The sequence below is a fragment of the Panthera uncia genome (assembly GCF_023721935.1).
Source record: "Panthera uncia isolate 11264 chromosome B2 unlocalized genomic scaffold, Puncia_PCG_1.0 HiC_scaffold_25, whole genome shotgun sequence".
In the NCBI taxonomy this organism is placed as follows: domain Eukaryota; kingdom Metazoa; phylum Chordata; class Mammalia; order Carnivora; family Felidae; genus Panthera; species Panthera uncia.
Genome location: NW_026057581.1, coordinates 21,065,279 through 21,091,649, shown reverse-complemented (window position 1 = coordinate 21,091,649; position 26,371 = coordinate 21,065,279). Strand labels below are relative to the sequence as shown.

The window sequence follows — 26,371 nt, the reverse complement described above, 5'->3', positions numbered from 1 at the left end:
AGCCTAGGGCAGTGGTCCGGTGGTGGAGGATGGGCAAGGGTCTCCAATCAGGAATCATAGTCCCAGGGTGATGGGACTTTTGTGGAAGGCAATGAGGGAGCAAAGGGCAACAGGAACAGGGAAAGGAATTCAAGTAGAAAGCCGAAAGAGGAAAGGGTTACCAAGAACAAAATCTATCAGCTTCACAATTTTGTATCAATTTTGTTTAGGGCTACATGGGGTTATTTGCTAGGATGCCCACTGAGATTTATGATGGGGACATTTAGACCAAGGAACAGGGAGGAATCATCTCCAGCCACAGTTGGCTACGAGGGCATTAAGTGTGTGTGTGTGAGTGTGTGTGTGTGTGTGTGTGTGCGCGCGTGTGTGTATTTAAGGAAAAGGTGTGCAGTACAGAATACCAAATAATTCTCATTTTGCCATTTTCAACTGTGACAACAGGCTTTTGGGGCAGCTATTTTGGTCTGTTTTTGTCATTCCATATACATTCAGGGCTGCTATACTGTAATTCCAAGGGCTTAAAAGATGCTTTAAATTGCTGTTCAATTTATAGAGGTGAGGTTTTGTCTTGCCTGTCCTCTCTTGCTTACCATTGCTCAGATCATTCCCTTCAAATGAACTGCACTTTTTTTTATTCATAGTAGCACTCTGCTACTAGTTCGGCGATTTCCTCCTTGCAACATCCTCAAATGAGCGTTTACCAGCACTGGCAAGTTAACGCTGCTCCTACAACTGGGATTCATTCCTGTAACACGGGGGAGTTAAGGCGCTTCTAACTTTTAATTTCTCTTAAAATGAGCTTGTAACTTCCTCCTATCCCCATTCGGATGCTTTTACAACTGACTGTGTTTTAGCTTTATTATTTATAAAGAACAACCATAGGAGACACATTTTTGGCTTGAAAATTCCAACTAGTTCAATGCCTGGCAGTTTTCCCCCATGCAGACCTCCATAAATATCTTTTACATTTGGATTTCTCCCCTCCTTTTAGAATATTGTTTTGGACTGAGTAGGTCCTGTGGACTAAGGAAATTTCTTTGGGATCTTAAACTCCCCATAGTCAGCTTGTGATGAAGTTGTTCAGGGCAGCGAAAGAACTATGTGGTTGGTATTAGTAACAATTTCAACTTTACTCCCATTTCTATTTCTTTTTTTAAAATAATCTTTAAACGTTTTTTAAATGTTTATTTTTGAGAGAGAGAGAGAGAGAGAGAGAGAGAGAGAGCGCAAGGAGGGGAGGGTCAGAGAGAAAGGGAGACACAGAATCCAAAGCAGGCTCCAGGCTCTGAGCTGTCAGCACAGAGCCCAATGCAGGGCTTGAACTCAGGAACCATGAGATCATGACCTGAGCCGAAGTCAGACGGTTGACCAACTGAGGCACCCAGGCGCCTCAGACTCCCATTTCTATTTCTGATTGAAAGATGAAATCACAAATCAAGAAGAACCACGTCTTTACATTCCAAGAGCAATCCCATATTGCAAAGGCAAAAAAAAAATGTGGTTAAGGGTCAGGTGTATTTGCATTTTATTCTCGGCTTGTCAAGTATTTGACCTTGAGCAAATTACTTTAACCTTTCTGGGCCTCAGTTTCCTAATCTGTAAATGGCGATATAATAAGAACCCACATGATAAAGCTGTTCAAAGAATAAGATACGATCGACTACACACAGATACTGGTACATAGTAAGTGCCTAATAATTGTTAGATATATTACTCTTAGAGTATTGAGAAAGAGAATGCTGGGTTCCCATATGTCTGCCATTCACCATAATATTCTTATACTAAAGTAGAGAGCAGCAACTGTGGGCTCTGGCCTAAAGGCATAGCTAAAACTATGGGCTTTTTCAGTGGTTGCTGTCATAATGCAATGATCGATCTTTATTACTAGAAACGCAAACTGCCTGTTCAGTAACATTTCTCATTCATTAGCTGAAAACAATCTCTGCCAATCAGACATTTCTGACTATGGTATTGAACAATCCTTAAAATAGAATGGGAAGAAACATTAGGCCTAGCCTGTCTTGTGGTAAATGTGTAATATCACTTTAATATGATATCAGCAAATGCCTTTGTAAATCAAACTCACCACACCGAATCCTTGGTGAGTTTGGAGTTCACGTTCCCATCTTCTTCCAGGAAGATGTCCATTTGCAAATTGGCATCATTATCATGGGCTGAGAAATAATTGGTAACAACTCTCGCTGGTATCCCAAGGCATCGCAAAACTGGAAGCAAGGACAGACCACAATGAAACCCATCACCAAAATTTAATAAATACATAGTGAACAATCCCTTCTCATAAGGGACTTCCTTCTTTGCACGTGTTATCCTCAAATGTTCCATACTGAAGAAGGGGAACTACTGTCAAGCTTTGGGACTATGGAGAGAAATCTTGCTGTGTGATTATTCAGAATAAGTGGAATAAAAGGAATAAAATCCCAATAACAGGGTTACAATTGTTTAGTTGCTAATCATACAGTCATTAAAGTAATATTATTTTAGTTCATCTAATGGGACTATGTTGCTGAAAATAATCTAAAAAAAAACTCAGCTAATAGGAAGCTATGAAAGAGGGCCTCAGTGGTGTTAGCTCTCCTGGTTGGAATTTGCTCTTGTGACACTTGATAGAGGGCGACACTACAGATTCATTTTAATTGCTAGATAATAAATTACTTGGATGCATCTCTTGCCATATGCACCTATTGATTAAACTCAATCCAAATGCCCTCCCTGGCTCCCAGGATGCCAGACATCAGGGCTCATTGAAAATAATTCAGCTGACAATTTTAAGATTAATGACTTGGCTTGCCTTTTTCCCCCCTCAGAATAGTTTAGCATTTTTAACCAAAGACTATCCACCTCCTTCAATAGAACAACCTTGGAAGTCCAAACTTAAGTCTGGTAGCGTTCAAGTGTCCTCATTAATGGAGTTAATCTTAATACCCTAAACAAAAATGATGGCACTTACCACCCACTTCCTGCTTCTGTCTTCCTCTATTGATTCACAGACCCTATTCAAGGCACAGTTTTACCAGTAACATGATTGGCACCCTAGTTCTATTTCAGGCTGACCACTAATTCCCAAAATGAGGCTTATTCCGGAGTCTGCCAAACTCATAATGTTAAGGACAGGTGAAGCCTGATACTGGGGCACCAGCAGCGCCTTCCTCCCAACTTCCCTCTTGGGGTTTATTCTTACTGTGACTTCTTCACATTGTGCTTCTGCCTTAACTTACCACCAAAGCCTGTTTTCAGGAATAAACCTGATGACTCTTTCATACAAAAAGCATAAATGTGGGAATGCAAGCTGGTGCAGCCATTCTGGAAAACAGTATGGAGTTTCCTCAAAAAACTAAAAATAGAACTACCCTATGACACAGCAAATGCACTACTAGGCATTTATCCATGGGATACAGGTGTGCTGTTTCGAAGGGACACATGCACCCCAATGTTTACAGCAGCACTATCAACAATAGCCAAAGTATGGAAAGAGCCCAAATGTCCATCGATGGATGAATGGATAAAGAAGATGTGGTATATATATACAATGGAGCATTACTTGGCAATCAAAAAGAATGAAATCTTGCCATTTGCAACTATGTGGATGGAACTGGAGGGTATTATGCTAAGTGAAATTAGTCAGTCAGAGAAAGACAAAAATCATATGACTTCACTCATATGAGGACTTTAAGAGAAAAAAAAAACATAGGGGAAGGGAAACAAAAATAATATAAAAACAGGGATGGGGACAAAACAGAAGAGACTCGTAAATATGGAGAACAAACTGAGGGTTACTTGAGGGGTTGTGGGAGGGGGGATGGGCTAAATGGGTAAGGGGCACTAAAGAATCTACTCTTGAAATCATTGTTGCACTATATGCTAATTTGGATGTAAATTTTAAAAAATAAAAAATAAAAAAATAATTATTTTTGAAGATGTGAATGTTTAGCATTGTTAAGCAATAAAGTAACAAATATACAAATTATAAATAAAAAAAGCGTAAATGGATGGAAGGTGTTCACTATTTTATCTGGTTCTAAGCTGGAAGGAATTACATTGGGATAGTGAAATTGTAGACAGCAGGAAGACACAAGGGAGAGAGGGTCCTTTCTGTGTTCCTGGAGGAATTTCCTATGAGAAGCTTCTCCCATAGGGTACCCTCCACATGGTCTGGGCTTGGGAACGGTGAGGGAGGGGGCTACCTCTAATTGTTATTCCATCATGAAGTTTAACTTCTGCTAGAACATCAGAGACCAGCACTTTTACAAAACTGATACACTGGCCTTTATTTCTTTATTTCTTCTAAATATATTACTTTAGCCCTTGGATATATGCAAATGACTAAGAAAATAGTCTTACCTAGTTGAATCCCATAGAAAACCAAAACACACAACACAAGACTCACAATTTCTTTCCACTTGGCTATCACTGACTAATCTTGGACTATTACAATTTTGAGCTAAAACTGTGAGGCTCCATGATCATTTATAAAAAATGGACTCATCCTGGCTTCCAGCCACCAGTCCCTCCTTGATTTTTCTGATTAAAAGAAAAAATGCTAACTAGGTAAAAAACATTTTTTATTAACGAGCAAGCAGAAAGGACACTCCAACTTGAGCTTAATGTTTTCTCCAAGGCTGTAGAAATGGCAAGTGAATGGAAATCATTACCAATGATGAAGACATACTGAGATAAATGTATTTTTAAAAATATTCACTGAATTAACAATAATGTTGTCCAGATCTAGACAAGCAAATGACATTTCAAAAAATGATGCATGAGGCTAAGGAGAATAATTCTGTTCTCATATGTTTTCCCCTATAGATTAGATGTTGGGTGGATTAAAAACTAAAAGGGAAACTAGGGAGTAAAGATTGTTCATTAAGTTCTGATATCTAATTGCTCAGGGGCATTGAGATTTGCATGTAAAAATGGAGATGAGACCACCTGTCACAATCCCTACTACAGTTATGGTAAAAATTAAGTGCATATATTTATAAAACTTCTCAGTGATAAACAATAGGAGAGTAATAAGCATATTTATAACATTTTCAATAACAAATAAACAGTATATATCTTTTATTATTTATCACTTAAAATTTTGTTAATTTAGTCTTTTTAAAATGCGGGGGGTGGGTGGTTGCTGAAAAGAAAATGGCATATCTTTTCCCTCACAAAATTTCTTTGCCCCTGGGCCTCTTCCTCCCATTTCTCTTGGTGTTGAGTGATGGATTATGTAGGAAATAGTCCATCATCCTTTCTATAAAGATTCTGCAGTCAAAGAGAAACTATGAGCATATTTGGCCCAGTACAATTTAATTATGCATTGACTACATCCCAGAATAGCCATCCATAAATTCTAGAGAGCTAACAGGGGTTGCTAGATCTCTTTGCCAGTTTATAGATAAAATGTCTTCAAGTAAAATTCCCTTTACATTAAAAAAATGTTACTCAATTGGATACTTACATGTGTTAAAGACACCAGCAAAAACCCAGCACTGACCATACCGGACTGGATTCTTAGTACTCTGGTATTCCAACAGAATGTCAACGCTTCCGGTCCAGGCTGATGGGGGGACACCATAGGCATAGATGTTGTCCCAGGATCCAACAAGGACACCTTCATCATCTTTGGCATTAACCTAAATGAGACCATGAGTGGTAAGAAGGAAGAAGGAACATTTAGAAGAGTTCTCTCTAGTCTCTGACATCAAGCAAGCTAAGGCATCCAGTGCCTTCCAAATGTCCTTCATGATAAAAACAATTCCACTACTGTTCCATTCACTGTTGTGTCATCAGGGAAAGTGACACAATAACTGTGCAAGAGAAAACCAAATAGCCAAGGCTGCCTCTCAAATAACATATTATCGAAGTTAAGGTGGTATTGAATAGCAGCTAGGAAGAGTTGTAATGTCTTCACCACATGCTTAGGAAAAGATATGCCTAGGACACGGTCTGGTTGGAGTAGTGAGGAAGAGAGGAAGAGCACCCACAAAAGAAGACAGCTCAAATAGGGATCAAAGAGGGACCTTGACTTTGTGGAAGGAGAATTCGAAACTGACACATGACAAAAGACAGATAGGGAGAGTGGGGGCCTAAAGTCTGATGGTCTAGTGGCTTTTGACTTTTATGATAAATTGTAGACTCTAATGAACTGAAAAAGTAAGCAGATGTCATAGGAACCCTTAACAGTTAGTAAGACATTAAATTCTTATGAATACCTTACAATGTTTGTTTTAAACAAGTTGCAATAAAAAAAGTATTTCCTTTATGATTGCTTAAGATTTGGGTTTAGGGGCACCTGGGTGGCTCAGTCAGTTGTGCGTCTGACTTTGGCTCAGGTCATGATCTAATGGCTCGTGAGTTCAAGCCCCACGTCGGGCCTGGAGCTGCTTCCGATTCTATGTGTCCCTCTCTCTCTGCCCCTCCCCTGCTCGTACTCTGTCTGTCTTTTTCTCTCAAAAATAAATAAACATTAAAAAAATTAAAAAAAAAGATGATTAGGGTTTATAGTTATGTTAAAAGATATCTTCATTTACAGGAAGGGCCTGGGTATTATAGTGTAAGTATGGGGGAGACTTAAAAATGGCATTCTTGAATATTTGGGAAAATCTTACTGCACATTCAGACCACAGTTTTCTGGTAGCAGCAGACCTCGAGAGCAGGAAAAAAGACATTGTGTGTTTAGACATTAAAATGGTTAAGAAGTAACCCTTTCATGGCCTCAGTTTTTTGGAGGGCACTATTGAATCTTACCTCTCTTGGTGTTACTTTCATCATGTTTAATTATAGTTAGAAGATCGTCTAGGTAAGGAGCAGAGGGAGCTTTTCTAAAAACTGGTACCACTTCAACAATGGTTATATGGTGACATGACAAGAGGTTAGAGCCTTACTCTTCAAAATGTTGTCTGTGGACCAGCAGCAGTATCCCCCCTGGGATCTTGTTAGGAATGCAGGATCTCAGACCCCACCATAAACCTACTGAGTCAGAGTCTGCATTTTAACAAAATCCCAGGGTGATTTCGTGCACATTAGCTTGAGATCATTAGGTTTAGTCTATGCCGAGAAGATATTAGCAAGCAATGTGAAACATATGATTGAAGCAGGTGTGTTTGGATTATGAAAACCATGGAAGATACATTAAAATATAGTGCCTTTATGTGTTCAATGCCTTGCCAGTTAACAGCTCAGCCTCAGCACTTGCTCAGAGCCCTCTCTTTAGGCTTGCTGAGTTTAGTTGTATAGAAGTCTATTCTCCTCACTAGGTCATAAGTTCATTAGGAATAGAGATTTTAAAAAAATCTATGTCTTTTTACTTTTAGCAAGAATTGGCAAAGAGTAGGTGCTCAATAGTGGTTGAATAACCACTTGTATATTCAACAAGCATATAGGTATTGTATATCTGAATAGGAATAAGACCTTCTCCCAGGAGAGAAATGAACAAGAAAACAATCAAGTGGAAGTAAAGTTTACTAATGTTAAGACAGAAAGATGTACAGGTAAGGTGGAGGCCCAAAGGAGGTAGTAGTCAGTTTCAACAGGTTGGAGGGTGGTGGTCGTTGTGGGTTGAATAGAGGAAATTACATGAAAGCTAGGTCTTGAGTGGCTGAGAGCCAGACAAGACCATCTACATAGTGGAAACAGTTTGAATAAATGCTTAGTGACATGAAACAATATGGCAGGTTCAGGCACCTGTTAGGAGCTCTGCATGGGTATCATGTAAATAAACAATAGCAGATGAAATAAATATAAAATATCAGAAGAAAACATGTAAAATGCGCAAACACCTTCTACTGTGAATGACAAACCTTCCACTAAAATACGAGATTTACTCTAGCGTTGAGTATTTGGCATTTCCCAAAGAGGGTCCTTCTGGAAAGTGTTCTCTAGATCACCATTCAATTTGATTTAGATAAACTATTTCTCCTCCTTGATTCTGTCTGGTCAGGTTAAAGTTGGTTGATTTGTTTAATGTAGAAAAAAAGTAATTCTTTCAAGATTTCTGAAGGACCTTGTTCAGCTAATTGCAAACTCATGCCTTTGATGTAAACTTTGACTTTATCATGTAACTCTGTGAAATGACTGGGGTGCAACTGGGTTTAGTCAACCATTTTGGCTCTATTTATGATCAACATTTCTCTTTGCAGTTGAATTGATTATTTAAAAATCTGTGTCTGTTATAATGAAGCCTGAAGAGTGCCTTGGTAGGCTATGATGTAGTTTGGTCTTTGTGGATAGGCAGTCTCAGGTTTAACTCACATTACCATTGCCTTATCCTTATCCTTGAGAAATAGAATAGGGCCTATGAATCTCAGAGGAAAAAAAAGTTCCTAAATTATGGTTCTAATGACTGATTTTCAAACAGATAACTATTAATTAGGAGGACTATTTATAGCATTTGGCTGAACCCAGTCAGCTAAGGGGAAGAGAAAAAAAAAAAAAAGCTCTCTCCTTTACAGACCTTATAATTGTGAATGCTGAGCTGTTTCCCTGTTGCTAGATAAATCACAACTCTCATTTATTAGCATTTGGTTGGATTAGCTACTGTTTTCTAATTAGAATATTGATTTCTGAGGAGCCCAGACACTGAAAGAGGTAAGTCTTTAGTGACACATGTAAAGAGTTAAAGTAATATCTCCCTCCATAGACAACAAGATACGTTTGGGGGGAAACTTCAAGGGCATGCTGGTCTTTCTTCATGCCACAGTTGACTGTTTTAATACCCTGTCATGAACTCAGAGTTTGACCAGTGTCAGAATGAAATGTCTTGGACTTGTATCATTGGTGGTCTAGGAGACATTATGAGCCAAGGATTTTGGACAGGGAGTGTTATTCAACTACTTTGAGTTTGCACTAAATTGTCCTCCTGTAATATCTATAATATGGGAAAAGTGAAAAACCAGCACCCCCCAAAGTCATTATCAGCAACCCGGTGGCATAACATAATTCAGCAAACTACAAAACCCGGTTCCAAGAAAAATTGAGGAATATATATTGGACTAGAGAAGCAGCATGACTCAGCACCTGACCCTCATCAGTTTCTCAGAAGCCCTACTGTCAAGTCCACAAAATCCTGAGACTTCTCAGTTGTATTTCAAAATCTGTAAAGAAACCAGCCAAATTAAAATGCTGATCTTTTTCTTGTTCTGACCAGAACAGTGGAAACAACTGCTGTGGAGAAATGGGTGAGAAATGGTCTGCACCTCTAAAGAGGGAGACATTCTGGGACTACAGTGGGGAAATGACCTAGAGTCTGAAAGTTGCCCTGCCCTTCATGACCTACATCTCCAATTAGATGGGGTGGATTCTTGGATGAGAAATTTAACAGAACCTTAAAAGGAAGAGCAGAGCTCTAGTATTCTAACAGACTCTGCCATCTCTTCAGCTTCCCTTCCCTCCCCCTTCCAGCTTTTCTCAGCGTGCTGGAGAGTAGATAGAATGAAATACATTTGCCTTAAACTGTAGTTCAGAGGAGAAATCCAACTAGTCTTAGATTGGGAAGTGTCAACATTTCACCTACAGTATATTAGAGTAAACAGGACACTTGGAGAAAGTTATGCAAGTATTTATACTCGTAAAGGGGGAGGGAGAGAAGGAAGAAGGGAGGAGAGAGAAAGGGAGAGAGAGAAAGGGAGGGAGAGAAAGGAAGAAAGGGATAGAGAGAGGGGATGAGAGACAGAGGGGGAGGGAGGGAGATAAAGAGAGGAGGAGAGAGGGAGGGAGACAGAGAAAGAGGGAGAGAGGGAGGGAGGGAGAAAAAAAGAGGGAGATAGGGAAAGAGGGAAGGAGAGAGAGGGAGGGAGAAAGGGAGGGAGAAATATAGGGAGAGAGAGCAAGAGGGAGAGAAAGGAAGGGAGAGAGAAAGAGAAGGAGGGAGGGAGGCAGAGAAGGAGGAAGGAAAGGGGGGCAGAGAGGGAGGAAGAGGTACACAGAGAGAGATGGAGGGAGAGAGAGAGGGAGGGTGAGAGAGAGGGAGAGAGAATATGAAAAAAAATAATACATAGAAGAAAGTAGAAGTAGGAAACAAGGAATTTTCTCACAATCTCTTAGGAGATCATAGATCTAAATGAACAAATTGAAGATCAAATGACATCATCATGGAACTAAAAATAAAGTATAAACTATAAGGAACAGAGTAGATATTGTTAAAAAATAAAATTAATGATATAGAAAAAAGCTTGAGATAAAGGAAATACTATGAAAAATATAATAAGATTAAGTTATTTGGAGATGAGGTAATAGTTATTGAAAAAAGGATGATACAACATAAGAATAATTATTATCTTTAAAACAGAGAACCCAATAAATGAAGCATAATATGTATTTATGACATAAGAAAATTTTACCTAATTGAGGAAAAATTGAATTTATACTTTAAAAGGACAATCTGAGGAGTGCATGGGTGAATCAGTCGTTTGAGAGTCTGACTTCGGCTCAGGTCATGATCTCATGGCCAGTGAGTTCAAGTCCCATGTCAGGGTCAGTACTGACAGCCCAGAGCCTGGAGTCTGCTTTGGATTCTGTGCCCCCCTCTCTCTCTGCCTCTCCCCTGTTCATGCTCTGTCTCTGTCTTTCAAAAATAAATAAACATTAAAAAATTTAAAAATAAATAAATAAAAGGACAATCTGTGCTCTGAGGTGACTTGATGTAGAATTCTCACTGCTTAGGAACTTTAATTAATTAAGCTATTTGAACTCAAGAATAAAGAAATAATTGTTCAGTCATATAGACAGAAAATGCAAACTAGCAACAAGGGAGGAAATTAGGCTGTCTTTAGACTTCTCCACAACACCATTCACTGGCAAAACACAGTCAATCAATATTTACACAGTCCTGAGAGAAAGAAAGGTTGACCCAAGAATGTTATGCACAGCTAAGAGTTTCTGTAAGTATAAAGGCAGCCAGCACTCATTTTCAAACATGAAGAATCTCAGGGAATACACCATCCATTATAACCAAACTACTTGAAAAATGATATCAAGATAATTAAAGGCTGAATCAAACAAAGAACCCAGGAACAGAGACACTGTGGTAAGAGATCTAGTGATGAGAAAAACTCATGTATGTTTAAAAACCTTTGGGAATTATGGTATCAGAATGAATATGAATTTTAAAATTTGATAATATAATGATAACAATATTAAAAAGATTAGACATGAGGGAGGAAAGAGGAGAGGGAGAATGGAAGTATTGATGTTTTAATGTGTTGGTCTCTCTTAGATAATTAACATCATCTAAAATTAAAACATAATCTAAAAATATATAATTATTCTTTTATTGGTTTTAATAGTTTTTAAATAATCTTAGAGGGATCTGTTAAAAACAGTATTTCTTGTAGTGAAGAAACATTTATTTGAAGTTTAACAATGTCTTCTGTTGCAATTCAGAGTTTTCTTTCTGTGAAAGCAAAACTTAATGATTAAATAAGACTTAAAATTAAATAGAATTTGAGTACACTTAAATGTAATGCTTTTTTAAATAAAATAGCACAACACTATTTGGCATAAAGGGAAGCAAACAGATTAATGGAACACAATATAGAACACAGAAATAGACTCCAGCAATATAGTTAACTAATTTTTGACAAAGTTGCAAAGATAATTTCATGATCAAAGTATAATCTTTACAACAAATGGTGCTGGAACAATTGGATATTCATATGCAAAAATGAACTTTGATGCATACTTTGTCCCATATAAAAAATTATCTCAAAGTGGATCATATACCTAAATATAAAGCCTAAAACTATAAACTTCCAGAAGAAAACAGGAAAAATAATTTATACCCTTTGGTTAAGCAACGATCTCTTTGATATAATACAAAAAAGAAGAAAGAAAGAAAGAAAGAAAGAAAGAAAGAAAGAAAGAAGAAAGAAAGAGAGAAAAGAAAAATGATTCATAATGGTATACTTACAAATTAATTGGAATTCATCAAATTATGAACTTTTGCTCATTGAAAGATATCATTAAGAGAATGAAAGGTATGTCCAGAGTGAGGGAAAATATTTGCAAATCACATATGTGGTAAAGGACTTGTATTCTGAATATGTAAAGAACACTATAAACTCAATAATAAGAAAAAGAACAAAATTTAAAACCATGGGGAAAATATTTGAACAGATACCACATCAAAGAAGATACATGGATGGCAAACAAACACAACCAAAGATGCTCAACATCATTAGTCAGAGGGAAATGCAAATTAAACCCACAATGAGATAACATTATACACCTATTAGAAAGTCTAAAATTGAAACTGAACCACTTTCTTACACCATACACAAAAATAAATTCAAAATGGATGAAAGACCTAAATGTGAGACAGGAAACCATCAAAATCCTAGAGGAGAACACATGCAGCAACCTCTTTGACCTTGGCTGCAGCAACTTCTTACTAGACACATCACTGAAGGCAAGGGAAACAAAAGCAAACATGAACAATTGGGAGTTCATCAAGATAAAAAGCTTCTTCACAACAAAGGAAACAATCAACAAAACTAAAAGGCAGCCTATAGAATGAGAGAAGATATTGGCAAATAACATATCTGATAAAGGGTTAGTATCCAAAATCTATAAAGAACTTATCAAACTCAACACCGAAAAAACAATGCAGTTAAGAAATGGGCAGAAGACATGAATAGACACTTTTCCAAAGAACACCTCCAGATGACTAACAGGCACATGAAAAGATGCTCAACATCAGTCATCATCAAGGAAATACAAATAAAAACCATGATAAGATACCACCTCACACCTGTCAGAAAGGCTAAAATTAACAACACAATAAACAACAGGTGTTGGTGAGGATGGGAGAAAGGGGAACCCTTTTGCACTGCTGGTGGGAATGCAAACTGGTGCAGCCATTCTGGAGAATAGTATGGAGGTTCCTCAAAAAACTAGAAATAGAACTACCCTATGATCCAACAATTGCACTATTAGGTATTTACCCAAAGGATACAAAAATAGAGATTCAAAGGGGAACATGCACCCTGATTTCTATAGTAGCATTATCAACAGTAGCCAAACTCTGGAGAGAGTCCAAATGTTCATCAACTGATGAATGGAAGAAGAAGAAGATGTGGTATACACACACAATGGAATATTACTTAGCCATAAAAATGAGTGAAATCTTACCATTTGACATGATGTGGATGGAGCTAGAATGTATTATGATAAGTGAAATAAGTCAATCAGAGAAAGACAAATATCATATGATTTCACTCAAATATGGAATTTAAGAAACAAAACAGATGAGCAGATGGGAAAGGGTTCAACAAAGAGAGGGAAATAAAGTACAAGAGACTCTTTTATCCCTTTATTTTTATTTTTTTATTTTTTATTTTTTTAAATATGAAATTTATTGTCAAATTGGTTTCTATACAATACCCAGTGCTCATCCCAAAAGGTGCCTTCCTCAATACCCATCACCCACCCTCCCCTCCCTCCTACCCCCCATCAACCCTCAGTTTGTTCTCAGTTTTTAAGAGTCTCTTATGCTTTGACTCCTTCCCTCTCTAACCTCCTTTTTTCCCCTCCCCCATGGACTTCTGTTAAGTTTCTCAGGATCCACATAAGAGTGAAAACATATGGCATCTGTCTTTCTCTGTATTACTTATTTCACTTAGCATAACACTCTTCAGTTCCATCCATGTTGCTACAAAAGGCCAGATTTCATTCTTTCTCATTGCCATGTAGTATTCCATTGTGTATATAACCCACAATTTCTTTAGCCATTCATCAGTTGATGGACATTTAGACTCTTTCCATAATTTGGCTATTGTTGAAAGTGCTACTATAAACATTGGGGTACAAGTGCCCCTATGCATCAGCACTCCTGTATCCCTTGGGTAAATTCCTAGCAGTGATACTGCTGGGCCATAGGGTAGATCTATTTTAATTTTTTGAGGAACCTCCATACTGTTCCAGAGTGGCTGCACCAGTTTGCATTCCCACCAACAGTGCAAGAGGGTTCCCGTTTCTCCACATCCTCTCCAGCATCTATAGTCTCCTGATTGGTTCATTTTAGCCACTCTGACTGGCATGAGGTGATATCTGAGACTCTTGACAATAGAGAACAACTGAGAATTGATGGAGGGTGGTGGGTGGGAGATGCACTAGACGGATGATAGGTATTAAGGAGGGCACTTGTTGTCATAAGCACTGGGTGTGTATGTAAGTGATGAGTCACTGAATTCTACTTCTGAGACCAATATTGCACTATATGTTAGCTAACTAAAATTAAAATAAATAAAAAAAGGCTGATGATATCAAGTGTTGGGGAAGATGTGAATGCCCAGGACTCTCATACCCTGTTGGTGGTGATGTAAAATGGTACAACCACTTTGGCAGTTTCTTAAAAATTAAACATACACCTATCATATGACCTGACATCCCTCTCCTAGGTATTTAAGAAAAATAAAAGCTTATGTCTATACAAAGACTTTTGCATGAACAATCCTAGCTTTATTTGTAAGAGGAAAAAACTGGAAACAGCCCAAATGTCCATCAACAAGAAAGTAGATAAACAAACTGTGGTTCTTCTATAGAATGGAGCACTACTCGGCATTATAAAGGAATACAAACAATAGCATGAATGAATCTCAAAATGAGATAAAGAAGCCTGAGCTAGACAAAAAAAAGAGTGATAACTGCATGATTCCACTCATGTAAAATTCTAGAAAATATAAATCAATGTGTAATGACAGAAAGCACAACACTGATTGCTTGGGGATGGATGACCAAGCAGAGAATCATCAAAATGAGAAATTAGAAAGTAAATGTCTGAGGAGCAATAGATATTCTCATTATTTTCATTTTAGAGATGATTTCATGGGTGCGTCAAAATTATCAAAATGCATTCCTTAAATATGTGCATTTTATTGTAAATTAACTATATCTTAACAAGGCTATAAAAAGTAAGTGTACTACTTTTTAAACTACCATCTACAGTATAGTGCCATTTATTGTTTTATATTGTTTTTAATGTTTATTTATTTTTGAGAGACAGACAGAGTGTGAGCAGGGGAGGGGCAGAGAGAGAGGGAGACACAGAATCCAAAGCAGGCTCTAGGCTCTGAGATGATGGAGGGTGGTGAGTGGGAGATGGGCTAGATGGGTGATGGGTATTAAGGAAGGCATTTTCTGTATTTGGGTATATATATATATAAATATATATATGTGTGTGTGTGTGTGTGTGTGTGTGTGTATCTGAATCCCAGGCTTAGGCCCATGGGGTGTGGTTACACTGGGTTTGTTCATATATGGCAAAGGGCAAAGACAGTGCTCTTTGAGGCCAACATTTCAGGAGTTGAGCCATCAGGGACTGGAGACTGTGGGAAATCCAGTCAGGAAATAGTGCTTTTTGGGTGAGAGGCCCTTTGAATGGTGTGGCTGCAGCAGGACTGGCCTATGCTTTGTTCTGAAGTGAGATTGCCAGTAGATCAGCTACTGTGATGTTAGGGCCTGGTGCTGGCATTGCACAGTAGACCTCCACTCCAGGGTCAGAATAAGTCCTGGGTTCCTGTACAATTCAAAGGGCAGGGAGGGACTTAAAGCATAACCAATACTGGACTTCTCTGTAATTTTGGTCTTGGAGAACTGGACAGATTTTTAACTGATATTGAACAATAAAGAGAAGTGACATTTCTTGATTCTCCAATTTCCAAAAACTATACTTTTACATTTTGTATAATTACAGTTTTTTTTCTGCTTCTTTTTAATTATATAAAGGTATTTTTCCTACCCTGTGTGCACACTGTATATGGCTATGCTGAAATGACTTTTGTTTGTTATAAACCTATTATATTTTGTTAAATTTCATTGTTAAAAGTTATGTTCTCATAAAGGCTAGGATTTCTGTAAATCTTGTAGAATACAGTTTTATACCTAATCCTGTCTATGACGGTTTCTGGAAGACCTCTGGATATAAAATCTGGGTTACATGAACTAGCTTCAAAGATAGAGAGTTAAATTTGGGCAGGAAAATAATTATTCCTTGAGTAAAATTCTTTCCAGATTTTTGTGAACCACAGCCCCCAGCTACAATCTGGTGGTGATCAATCTTAGCTGTAGGTGGAAGTGGTATAGTGGATGTCAAATAGTACCCATGACATTCTAGGGATTTGCAAAAGTAGCTCAGCGGTCACTGTGTTGGGGGGAGTGGAGAAGGAGATGATTGAGTGGTAGTGGTGGTGGCTTCAGGCACCATCTCTCTGCAATGACAACAGCTCTGCCTTTCTCTCTTTCTCTCTCTATTTCTTTTTCTTTTCTTTCTTTCTTTCTTCTTTCTTTCTTTTTCTCCTTCCTTCCTTCCTTCCTTCCTGTACTTGGGTTCAAGTGATATTTGCTTAAAAAATCATTCCAAAAAGTAAACTTTGAAAATTCATTCATCTTGTAATGTAGAGATCTGTTACTTGTATTTGTCCTGTTGTTTGTCAAGTCATGTGGTGAGTGTAAAAAGGGAGATGAGCAAATACATGAAAGAAACAGGGTAGTGAGAACTCTCTTTCTTCCCTTGCCTGGATTTTCATCTCTGATCCTTTTGGGGCTTTCATAACATCTCTAACAGCTGGGATTTTGAGTGAGAAAGCCGTCAATTATCTCCTTGGCTTTTCATAGTGGTGGGCTTAATAAGTTTTTTTTTTTGACTCAGTACTATTAGAAATGTCATACTCTTTTCTTGGAATGCCCTTCCATTCTCAAACCCTTTCTTTACATAGCGCATGTCTACTAATTCTTTGCAACTCAGTTGGTTTCATTCTGGAAATCTTTACCTATAACTTTAAACTTTTGTTTCTTAAAACATATTATTGAGAAAATTTAATGGAAAACCATATTCTGGGAAAAATATCTTCTACACACATCTGACAAGGACATGTATTCAGAATATATAGAGAACTACAGCTCAATAATAAAAAGACAACCAATCCAATGAAGAAGTGGGCAAAGACTTGAAAAGATACTACACTGAAAAAGATATATGAATGGCTAATAAATGCATGGAAAAATGCTCAATCATTAGTTATCAGAGAAATAAAAATTAAAATCCCAATGAAATACCACTATGCACCCACTAGAATGGTTAAAAATTAAGAAAGCTGAAACACCAAGAAAAGGTGGAGCTGTGGAAAAACTGGAACTCTCCTGTATTGCTGCCAGGCATGTAAATGGACCAATCACTTTGGAGAACTGGCAGATTATTATAAAGTTAAACTTATACAGACCCTATGACATAGGCATGCCACCTATAACTACTTGCCCCAGAGATATGAAAGATTAAGTACAAGACTTGTACAAGAATGTTCATAGCAGCTTTATTCATAATGGCCCCAAATTGGAAATATCTCAAATGGCCATCAACAGGTGAATGGACAGACAAATTATGACACAGAATACAATGAAATGCCACTTAGCAATAAGAAAGGATACATTAAAGACACGTGCAAAAACCAATTGAATACAATAAGCCAGTCCCCAAAAGTATATACTGTATAAATCCATTTATGTGAAGTTTAAGAACAGGCAAATCTAACCTATTGCAAAAAAACAGAATGGCCATTGCCTATGAGGGTGTGGATTGACTAGAAGAAAGCACAAGGGAAATTTCTGGGATGAAGATAATGTCTATATTTTGGTGTTAGAGATTACCTCAATCCAAACTCACTGAAATTTGCATTTAGTATCAATGCATTTCACTGTACGTAAATTTTACTTCAAGAAAGAAAAAAAATAAATCAACCCTACCCTATATTGTGAAGCATATAATCACTCTTATGCAAATGGCCTTTGGTATATTTACTCAACACAAGCTCTGACAGGGGTGGGTAATTAGTTTCATTTTTCATGAAATCTTTTACAACTAGAGATTATTAACCTTGTCTCCCTTAGTAACTGAGGATTCTTCTTTGGCCAAAACATATTTTACTAATTGATAATCATGAGAGAAATAACCAAATGTGGGCAAAGAGAGAGATTGGGATTTTAAACTCTTCAAGTGTCTGCTTTTTACATTGTTATCCCACTGCTGTATGGTGTAGAGCTGGTATAGATAAGCCTCCAAAAACATCTGAATGAAAGGAATAGATGAACCAGAAAGGCAAAAAATCAGAGTAGAAACAGGAAAGGAGAAAGCTGTCATGGAGGAGAGAGGAGAAGGAAAGGGTTAGAAAAGAACGCAAAGTGCATAATAGTGTGTGGTGTATCCTAAAGGCTTTCCTGCATTTTATCTGTCCATCCTGGCGGTGGTTGTCCCAGGAGACCAGAGCAGCCCCGACTGCACAAGTTGGTGGGAGCTCTGAAAAGCATCCCTGTGTTTCAGAAATTGCCTATGTGATTACAAAATAGATGCAGCATTGAAACCTCATTCCAGGAAGCAATTCAGGGACAGCAGACATTTAGAGGGACTATGATTATCACATTCGAGAGATGGTTTGTAATAAATGTCTGTTTTTCTCCAAAAATATGGGGAGAACGGGCATAAGAAATGTAACCTTAATAATTGAGAAATCAAGCTGTTTGCCCACAAATGGAAACTTCATTACATTGCTGACTTATAAGAGAAAAAAATGATGTCGGTTTACTGTCCTCTCCCCACCACCCCTTCACCTAAAAGGGAAGGATTGAATCAGACAGGGCTTGTAAAAGGTATTATATTTGTATCCAAGGAGCTCATGTGATATGGAAAGCAGACAGATGGAAAGGACAAACCTAGGGAAATATAACATTGTGTATGGAAAGCTGGGGTCAGGCAACCTGAGATCCATTTGCAGTACTACCAGTCATCTTGGGCAAGTCATTTAACTTCCTGATACCTCATTTCTTCATCTGCATGTTGCTTGTTCATAGAATGAATACAATTTCTTAAAAGTGGCTATGAAAACAATTCTGTTGGGTAAATTCCACTTTCCTACTGGTTTCCAATGTATTTGTTAACTGTCAAAATTCTTCAAAAAGCGAAAATGAAAATCCCTAGTGAATAAGGTGACATTAAGGTAGCATGTTTGGCTTAAAATCATTGTTGGATTGCCTCCCTCATTCCTGAAGTATAGAAATGCCTCCTATGCTTAGGGAACCCTCAACTCCAAATTTAAGAGTTTAAAACAATCTTTTTAGAATTGGTATTTTAGCATTTTATGCTTTTGGACTACAATCACATTTTTCATTAATTCTAACCTATAGATTCTGGAAAGTTGCCATCACTGGGGGCCCTTACTGACTGAGGTGCATCACCATTAGAAAAGTTATAAAGAGGCACAGAAGGCTCTTAACTTTTCCTGCTATCCCAAAGTGAAGAATGTTATTTCTGACATTCCTGGGCCTGAATCATAGAGAAAGAATTAAAATACAAAATCCAAATCGATTTTCAACCTAAAAACTCTGGGTGGGGACTCAAATCCATCATGAAGCCTACCTCTGGCAATGGTCAACAGCCTGGAAATTTTAACTCCTAGGCATCTGTAGAGTTAGTAATGCAGGTGTGTGTGTGTGTGTGTGTCATTGCCACTCTTCCAAAACATCAAAAGGAAGTGATATCTTTACTTTTGCAAAGATGGCAGCAAATAACATTCAGTGTGCTCTCACTGATTACCTCTACTGCCATTAGAAGTTCTGATTTGCAATTATATAAATCTTTGACACTGAAATGGGGGAAACTAATTATTACTACATAATCATGCTTTTTTGATAGATGAATTTTTTTCAAGAATAAGATCCACCTAGGGAAATGTGAAAAAGCTTCACAGTGGTGGCAAGATGGGGACAATAACCATTGAGTACATGGGTCCTCAGTTCACTCCAATAAAGAGGGTTTTAGTTGCTTATAAGCCAAAGACTCAGCTAGATGGTGTTTTTTAAATTTGTATTTTATTTATTTTTATTTGTTATTTATTAAAAAAATATTTAAGCTTATTTATTTATTTTGAAAGAGAGAGAGCAAGCACGAGTGGGGTAGGGGCAGACACAGAGGGAGAGAGAATTCCAAGCAGGTTCTGTGCTGACAGCACACAGGGCTTGAACTCATGAATCGTGAGATCATGACCTGAGCCAAGATTAAGAATCAGGCCCTTAACCAACAGAGCCACCCAGGTGCCCCTATATCTTATTTTAAAAAAATAAGTAAGTAAAACTGTTAGGGAACTGTGCTGTGGTTGGTCTGAATGATTAGGGGAATAGACCTCATGTTTTCATCTATGACTTTATAGTTTAGCTGGGATGACTGAGGGGTGGAATTTCTAACCTAAGTGAATTTTTTAAATGTACTGAGTAATCATGGTAGTTTGTTGCTTGAAGAGGTTTGCTCAACATGAAGTTTCCAGTAAGATGCCAAAGTTAACAACTAGAGAAAAATTAAAATGTGGTTTTGTAGTAAGCCTCCTGTGGAACTCCTTGGAAAAATATGAAAGGAGTAGTGATGTCACTACTGTTTTTTACATACATGGAAAGAAAAAAAAAACTTTCTAAATACCAGGACAAAGAGGAGTGGACGCAAAATGGGTAAGGTAAAAAATAACTCTATTTTCAGTTTATCCGTGAGATCATGTATACTGAGGTATCAGAAGCCCTGAAGTCCGTCTCGTCCACAAGGCCTGCAGTCATTCATCTTGTACTGGGCCCTATGAAACTCTAGGACCTCCCTCCAGTTGTGGTCAGTTTGATTTACTAACTGGAGTTCAAGGTATTTTTTTATAACACAAAGGAGTATACCAAACATCGATTGGTTAAAAAAAGTTCAGTGTTGAGTTAGTTCCCAAAAGGCACCGTCAGAACAGGGTATTAATGGGGATTAATGATGGCACTGTGGTTCGATATTAGCAAAAGACCAGGGCTAAAAATAAATGTGCATACCTCAAGGGAAGCAGGAAAGTCCAGGCTGGCATCATATAAAGACTGGAATTTTAAAATATATAACTATATTGAATTTTTTTCCTCTCCTTCCTTCTAAAATTTCCCAAAAATGTCACAATTTTATTATCATCATCATCATCATTATCATCATCATCATCATAATCATCATCATTGAATTAAGCCCCTAAAAGAGTAAATTAGCTCCAACTACATTTTCCTGCACTGCTTTTGGCAACTGGCTCTTTGAGCATAATTTCCACCACGGAGAAGGGTTTCCATGAATAATAGCATGGTTTACTATTGCTATGGGCCCTTGTCAGCCATGCTTTTACTTCTTTATCCAATATCCCAACACTTGTCAGGCCAGTGGTTAGTCCTGGGAAAACTCCAAGCAAAGCTCAAGAGATTTGGTTTCCCATACAACCCCATGCTTATTTCATCAGAGAATATGCCATGCTGTGTTGAAATTTTCTATTCATCAGTCTGTCTTTTCTACTAAACCATAAGCTCTTGGAAGGCAGAAATTATGTTTTGCCTACAGATATATATCCCACTATCTTTTTAAAAAATTTTTTTAATGTTTATTTATTTTTGAGACAGAGAGAGACAGAGCATGGACAGGGGAGGAGCAGAGAGAGAGGGAGACACAGAATCTGAAACAGGCTCCAGGCTCTGAACTGTCAGCACGAGCCCGACGCGGGGCTTGAACTCACGGACCGTGAGATCATGACCTGAGCCGAAGTCGGACGCTTAACCGATCAAGCCACCCAGGCGCCCCTGTATCCCACTATCTAGACTGGTAGATTCTCAACAAATACTTGTTGAATGCATGAGTTAATATTGGGTGGTTTACCACCATCGGTGTCATTATAGCAGTCACTACCACCAATACCACCATCAAGCCATATTTAGTACCTCACCCTCTTTTGGAACTCTTTCCTCAGGGATCCAATGCCTCTAGCTAGTCAGAATTCTTTTATATCCATCTTCTTTCGCTTATCCCCTATTTCAAAGTACACTTATTCTGGATGCCATTCCTTTGTGTGTGTGTGTGTTTGTTTTCTTTAGGAGACAGCTATGTAATTTGATGTAGTAATTGTGTTATTCGTACTAATGTGTGGGTAGTGACCTTCCTAGGAAATATGATCTGACAGCAAAAATACTATCTAATTCCAACTCAGCCCCTCATTTGCTATGTGACATCGAGTGACATCATTTCCAAGGGCTTCTTCACCTAGAAGATCCCTGAGGGTCTTGCAGATTTCATGAATCGGTTTTGTGTGCATTTCAACATAGACTTTCTGTTGATAAAGTCTCAACCTAAAGGAGAAAACCTGCCATGGAGGTGAGATTTCAGGGGTTTCTCAGTGAATAAGCAAGTTGCATCCGCAACAGTGGCCACTGAAGCAGCAGTGTGTCTCCCTGGAGAACCTCTCTGCCCATAGTTGCTGCCAGATCCAATCAGTCAGAGGACAGGTAGCCACCCAGCAGTAATGCTAGGCTATATTGTCAGTGCCTTTCCTCTTTCCCAGAACTGTGTTGTTTTTGTCACAGATGGCATAGCACAACTGTTTTGATAGTCTGACAGCGGCTCAGAGTCCATGTCTGGTTTCTTCCCAGTAATTCAAGGCCAGTAATGGAATGCTTTATTAATGTCCTGTGAGCAAAATAAATTTTCAGGTGGTACAAAGCATCCTTCTACAATTTTCCTTGGCCCAGAACTTGGCAATTGTCCTGATGGGGACTGTCACATCAGATATAATGTAGAAAGAAAACAGCAATCAAACAATGTAATTTAAAGGAGAAAGTGTAACTTTGGGCAACATTCTTCTTTTTTTCTAATTTCCTCTATTTAAATTTTTGTCTCTCAAATTGTTCTGCAGTGTCGCTTTGGTAAAATGTACCCCTCAGTGTTTAGAAGAGCCTGAATAAAAGTTATCTTATGTAAGGTTATAACATCTCAGACCCAATCCCCCAACAACGAGATTACAGGATTTTTAGACTTTCTTTCTCTAGGGAAAATCCAGCATCTCAAGGCTGTCCAGATTGTCATAAACTTTTCCAGTTTTCACATCAAAGTGAAGTAACAGCAACTCCAAATAAGAAGAAAATAAGATACTGAATTTATAAGGAAAAAAAAATAGAAGAAAGAAAAGCATTGGTTTGAAGAATAAAAGGATATCCATGTTACCACTGGGAATAACTAACGTGGTTTGAGCAGAGACACAAAATTTTATTTTAAGGATGAAGTGAGACCTGCAGAGGTTGAGTGATTTATTCTGGGTCACACAGTAAGTTAGTGGTAGAGTCAGAGCTGAGAGGTCTGATCTGACAAGGGCCAGGGCCCTTCCCACACAATGCTGCCTCCACTTTTGCTTCAGTAGAGGAATGAAAACCAGCAAGTTTTGAATGAGCTAAGAAGACAGATCGTCTATGCGGGTGAGAAGAGAAGGTTATGTGTCCATTGCATGGACTGGGAAACTGAACCACAAAGGAGGTTAGTGCTGTGGCCTCTTTGGGGGTGATTTTTGACCCCCAGGGGACATTTGGAAATATCTGAAGACAATCCTGGTTATCACAACTGGAGGGTAGAAGGTGCTACTGTCATCTCTAGGGTAGAAGTCAGCGATGCTGCTAGAATCCTCTTGTGCACAGACCAGCCCCCATGACAAAGAACATGCCAAGATCATTGACACTGGACAATAAAGGATTTTTATCTGGGGATTGCGCACTTAACACCCAGATTTATATTATCATAGTTATCATTAGAAAGTTTGCACAACCTGAGTTATTGTCTGTACTCACTTAGCATGGTGCACTCACCAACTCCTTGCAAATTCCCTGCCAATCTTCAGTGCTAGACTTTGCCATGACAAAGTAGGCAAATTTGTCTTTGAGGCCCCAATCATCTTCTCTTGCCTCTTGTATCCTACCTGGCCCTCTCCAGGTGTCCAGCCAGGACCAGGCTGTTCATCTCCACTCCTTCCTGGTAGCAGTTGATCTCAGGAAATCATTGTTGTTGCCCCTCCCAGAGAATTTGCATGTCATGATGTATGCCTGTCTTAGTATTGTATCCACTGTAAGGGATTTCCAGCCTCAGTGACCAGGCTGGGGAGATGCTTAGGAAGAATTCCTAAAACAGCCCCCCAGCAGTTTCTGTTTTCCAACAGACTGGGCCAGCCCCTGAGAAAATGGGCACAGACTCCTTTGCCTGGGAATCAACATTCTGGCTGGACTCGTGCAACTGCAGAACATTTTCTTTTTGGGCTTTCTAAGTACACCTTGGAGCATGTGGGTGTCTCAGTTGGTTAAGTGGCTGACTCCTGATTTTGGCTTGGGTCATGATCTCACAGTCCTGAGATGGAGTCCTGTATGGGGCTCCATGCTGGGCATGAAGCCTGCTTATGCTTCTCTCTCTCCCTCTACCCCTCTCCTACTCATGCGCATGTACACATAGGGTCTCTCAAAAAATAAATAAATGCATCTTCTCCTATTTTAAGGCAAATTTTTGAGAAATTTGGGGGGGTCTTTGTTTTGCTTTTCTTTCAGTCTCTGTTTAACTTCACTCAGCAATTTCAGGATAGATATCCAGAATTTGTGAACAGGAGAGGAACTGTCTGAATGACCAGAGAACAGTTGACTTTTTTTTTTTGAAGGATCATGTTTTTTATTGATTTTTCAGAGGCTCAATATTTCAGTTTCTAAAATCATTTTAACAGAATAGATTTTAGAAAGATTTGCAGAACTCTTCTAAGGATTAAAAGAGAAAACAGTTATGAAAGGGTTTTGAAAGCTATCAAACATATATTCTGTATATGTAAACAATGGTGGGGGTGGAAACAGAAATATGGTCCAAAATGGCCCACAGTGGGGCCTTTGCCCCCTAACATCCAAGAAAGACATCCCCCTCTACAAATAAAGGCAACCCAAACCAAACTATCCCTCCCTGCCCACCCATAGATTCTGTTTAGTTCTAAATCTTATCATTGGGTTATAGGCTTTCAAAATTAGAACTCCATAGGCTTTTTGTGATTAATAACATTCAGAGCAATTTGCGTTAGGATTGTGTGCTTAAAACAAGACTACACTGCTTCCATTGGCCAGGTGCGTCTACCTCCATGTTTGCTTCCCTCTCGCATTGCTTGTGTTAGACAGTGGTTTCTAGATTAGTAAAAATACACACAACGTATGAGTAAGCTTAGGCTGGTGAACATGCCATTTCAGAATGCTTAAGAAGGCATTAGTTCATATTCAACCATGAGAGCTGTTGCCTCCTTCTCCCTGCAAACCTGCCATGGTAACTTCAAAGGAAAAGAAAAATGGGAATCTTGTCTAGGAAGCAGGAAAAACAGTGATCAACTACAGGTCTTATGTATGTTGTTATAAATAGTTATAAAGAAATTCCTAAATTCTTTAGAATTCATCATCTTTTCATTGTGTCATACGTAAACTAACAACAGAAAACAAAACTGCCTTTAGATACTGGCTGTTACCTTCTTTTTATGTCCATGATCTTCTAAATTTACATGTAGCTTAAGTACTAATAAAAAAAACAACCTTTGGGGGTTACTAGGTGGCTCAGTTAGTTGGGCATCTGACTCTTGATTTTGGCTCAGCTCATGTTCACAGGGTTGTGGGATTGAGCCCCAAGTTGGGCTTAGCACTGAGTGTGGAGTCTGCTTGAGATTCTTTCTCTCGCTCCCTCTCTCTGCCCCTCCCCCTCACTCTCTCTGTTTCTCTCTCTAGAAAAAAAAAAGCAGCTTCTTAAAAGCTAACCAGAAATTAAATTTCATATCACTTTCATTCTAATATGTTTACATGAACAATATTGATTTTATTTAACTCAAACCAAACTCAAAGACAAAATTTTTCCAAAGAGAGAATTTTGGTTTTTTTAGAAAACTTAAGGAAATTGATAATAAAGGATTTTGAGGGGGAAGGGCTCAGTCTTTGAGTAAAGGAAATAGCACCTAGCTGAATGTTTCTCAGGAATATTCCACGCATGAACCAGATTTGGTATGCTTTAATGCATCAAGGGCAGGATGTATGTACTGTCTTTATCAGGACAGTCTAGGACTGCACAGAACCTGAGCAACACATTTAATCTGCCTTCCACGCCTGACCCCCAACCTTCCCATTCATGGTGATTCTATCTCTTCTCCAGGAAGCTGTTCCATTGCAGGATCTCTATATTCTTGAAGATGCTTCAGGATCTCCTACAGAGAGCAGCATGGGAGGTAGAAAATGTCTAGATTTGGAGTTAGCAGACCTGGGTTCCAGCTGAGGCTTTAATCGCTGACAAACTGTTATCATCCTGTTTTCTAACTTGTAAAATGGTATGCGTAATGCCCACCCTACTTATCTCATGCAGTTAATGTGAAGAATTAACTATAAACCGTAAGCTAAACTACCTTTTATAAACTATAAAGCCCTATGGTGAGGTATCATTATAACAGAAGCTAGGATTTAGAGTCATTTATTTCTTTACTCTCACTATGGGTGTGAAAATGGAGAAAAGCAGTGTCTTGCA

General features: G+C 38.4%; 1 protein-coding gene across 2 annotated transcripts in view; it reads right to left on the bottom strand.

The window, feature by feature from the left end:
- Positions 1-26,371, bottom strand: part of F13A1 (coagulation factor XIII A chain) — a 163,801-nt gene that overhangs the window by 66,595 nt on the left and 70,835 nt on the right. For both annotated transcript variants that reach the window (XM_049654887.1, XM_049654888.1), the window contains exons 7-8: positions 5,468-5,642; positions 2,087-2,225 (exon numbers count right to left, since the gene is read on the bottom strand). In XM_049654887.1, the coding sequence (XP_049510844.1) occupies positions 2,087-2,225; positions 5,468-5,642 (314 nt within the window). The remainder of the gene's footprint in view (positions 1-2,086; positions 2,226-5,467; positions 5,643-26,371) is intronic.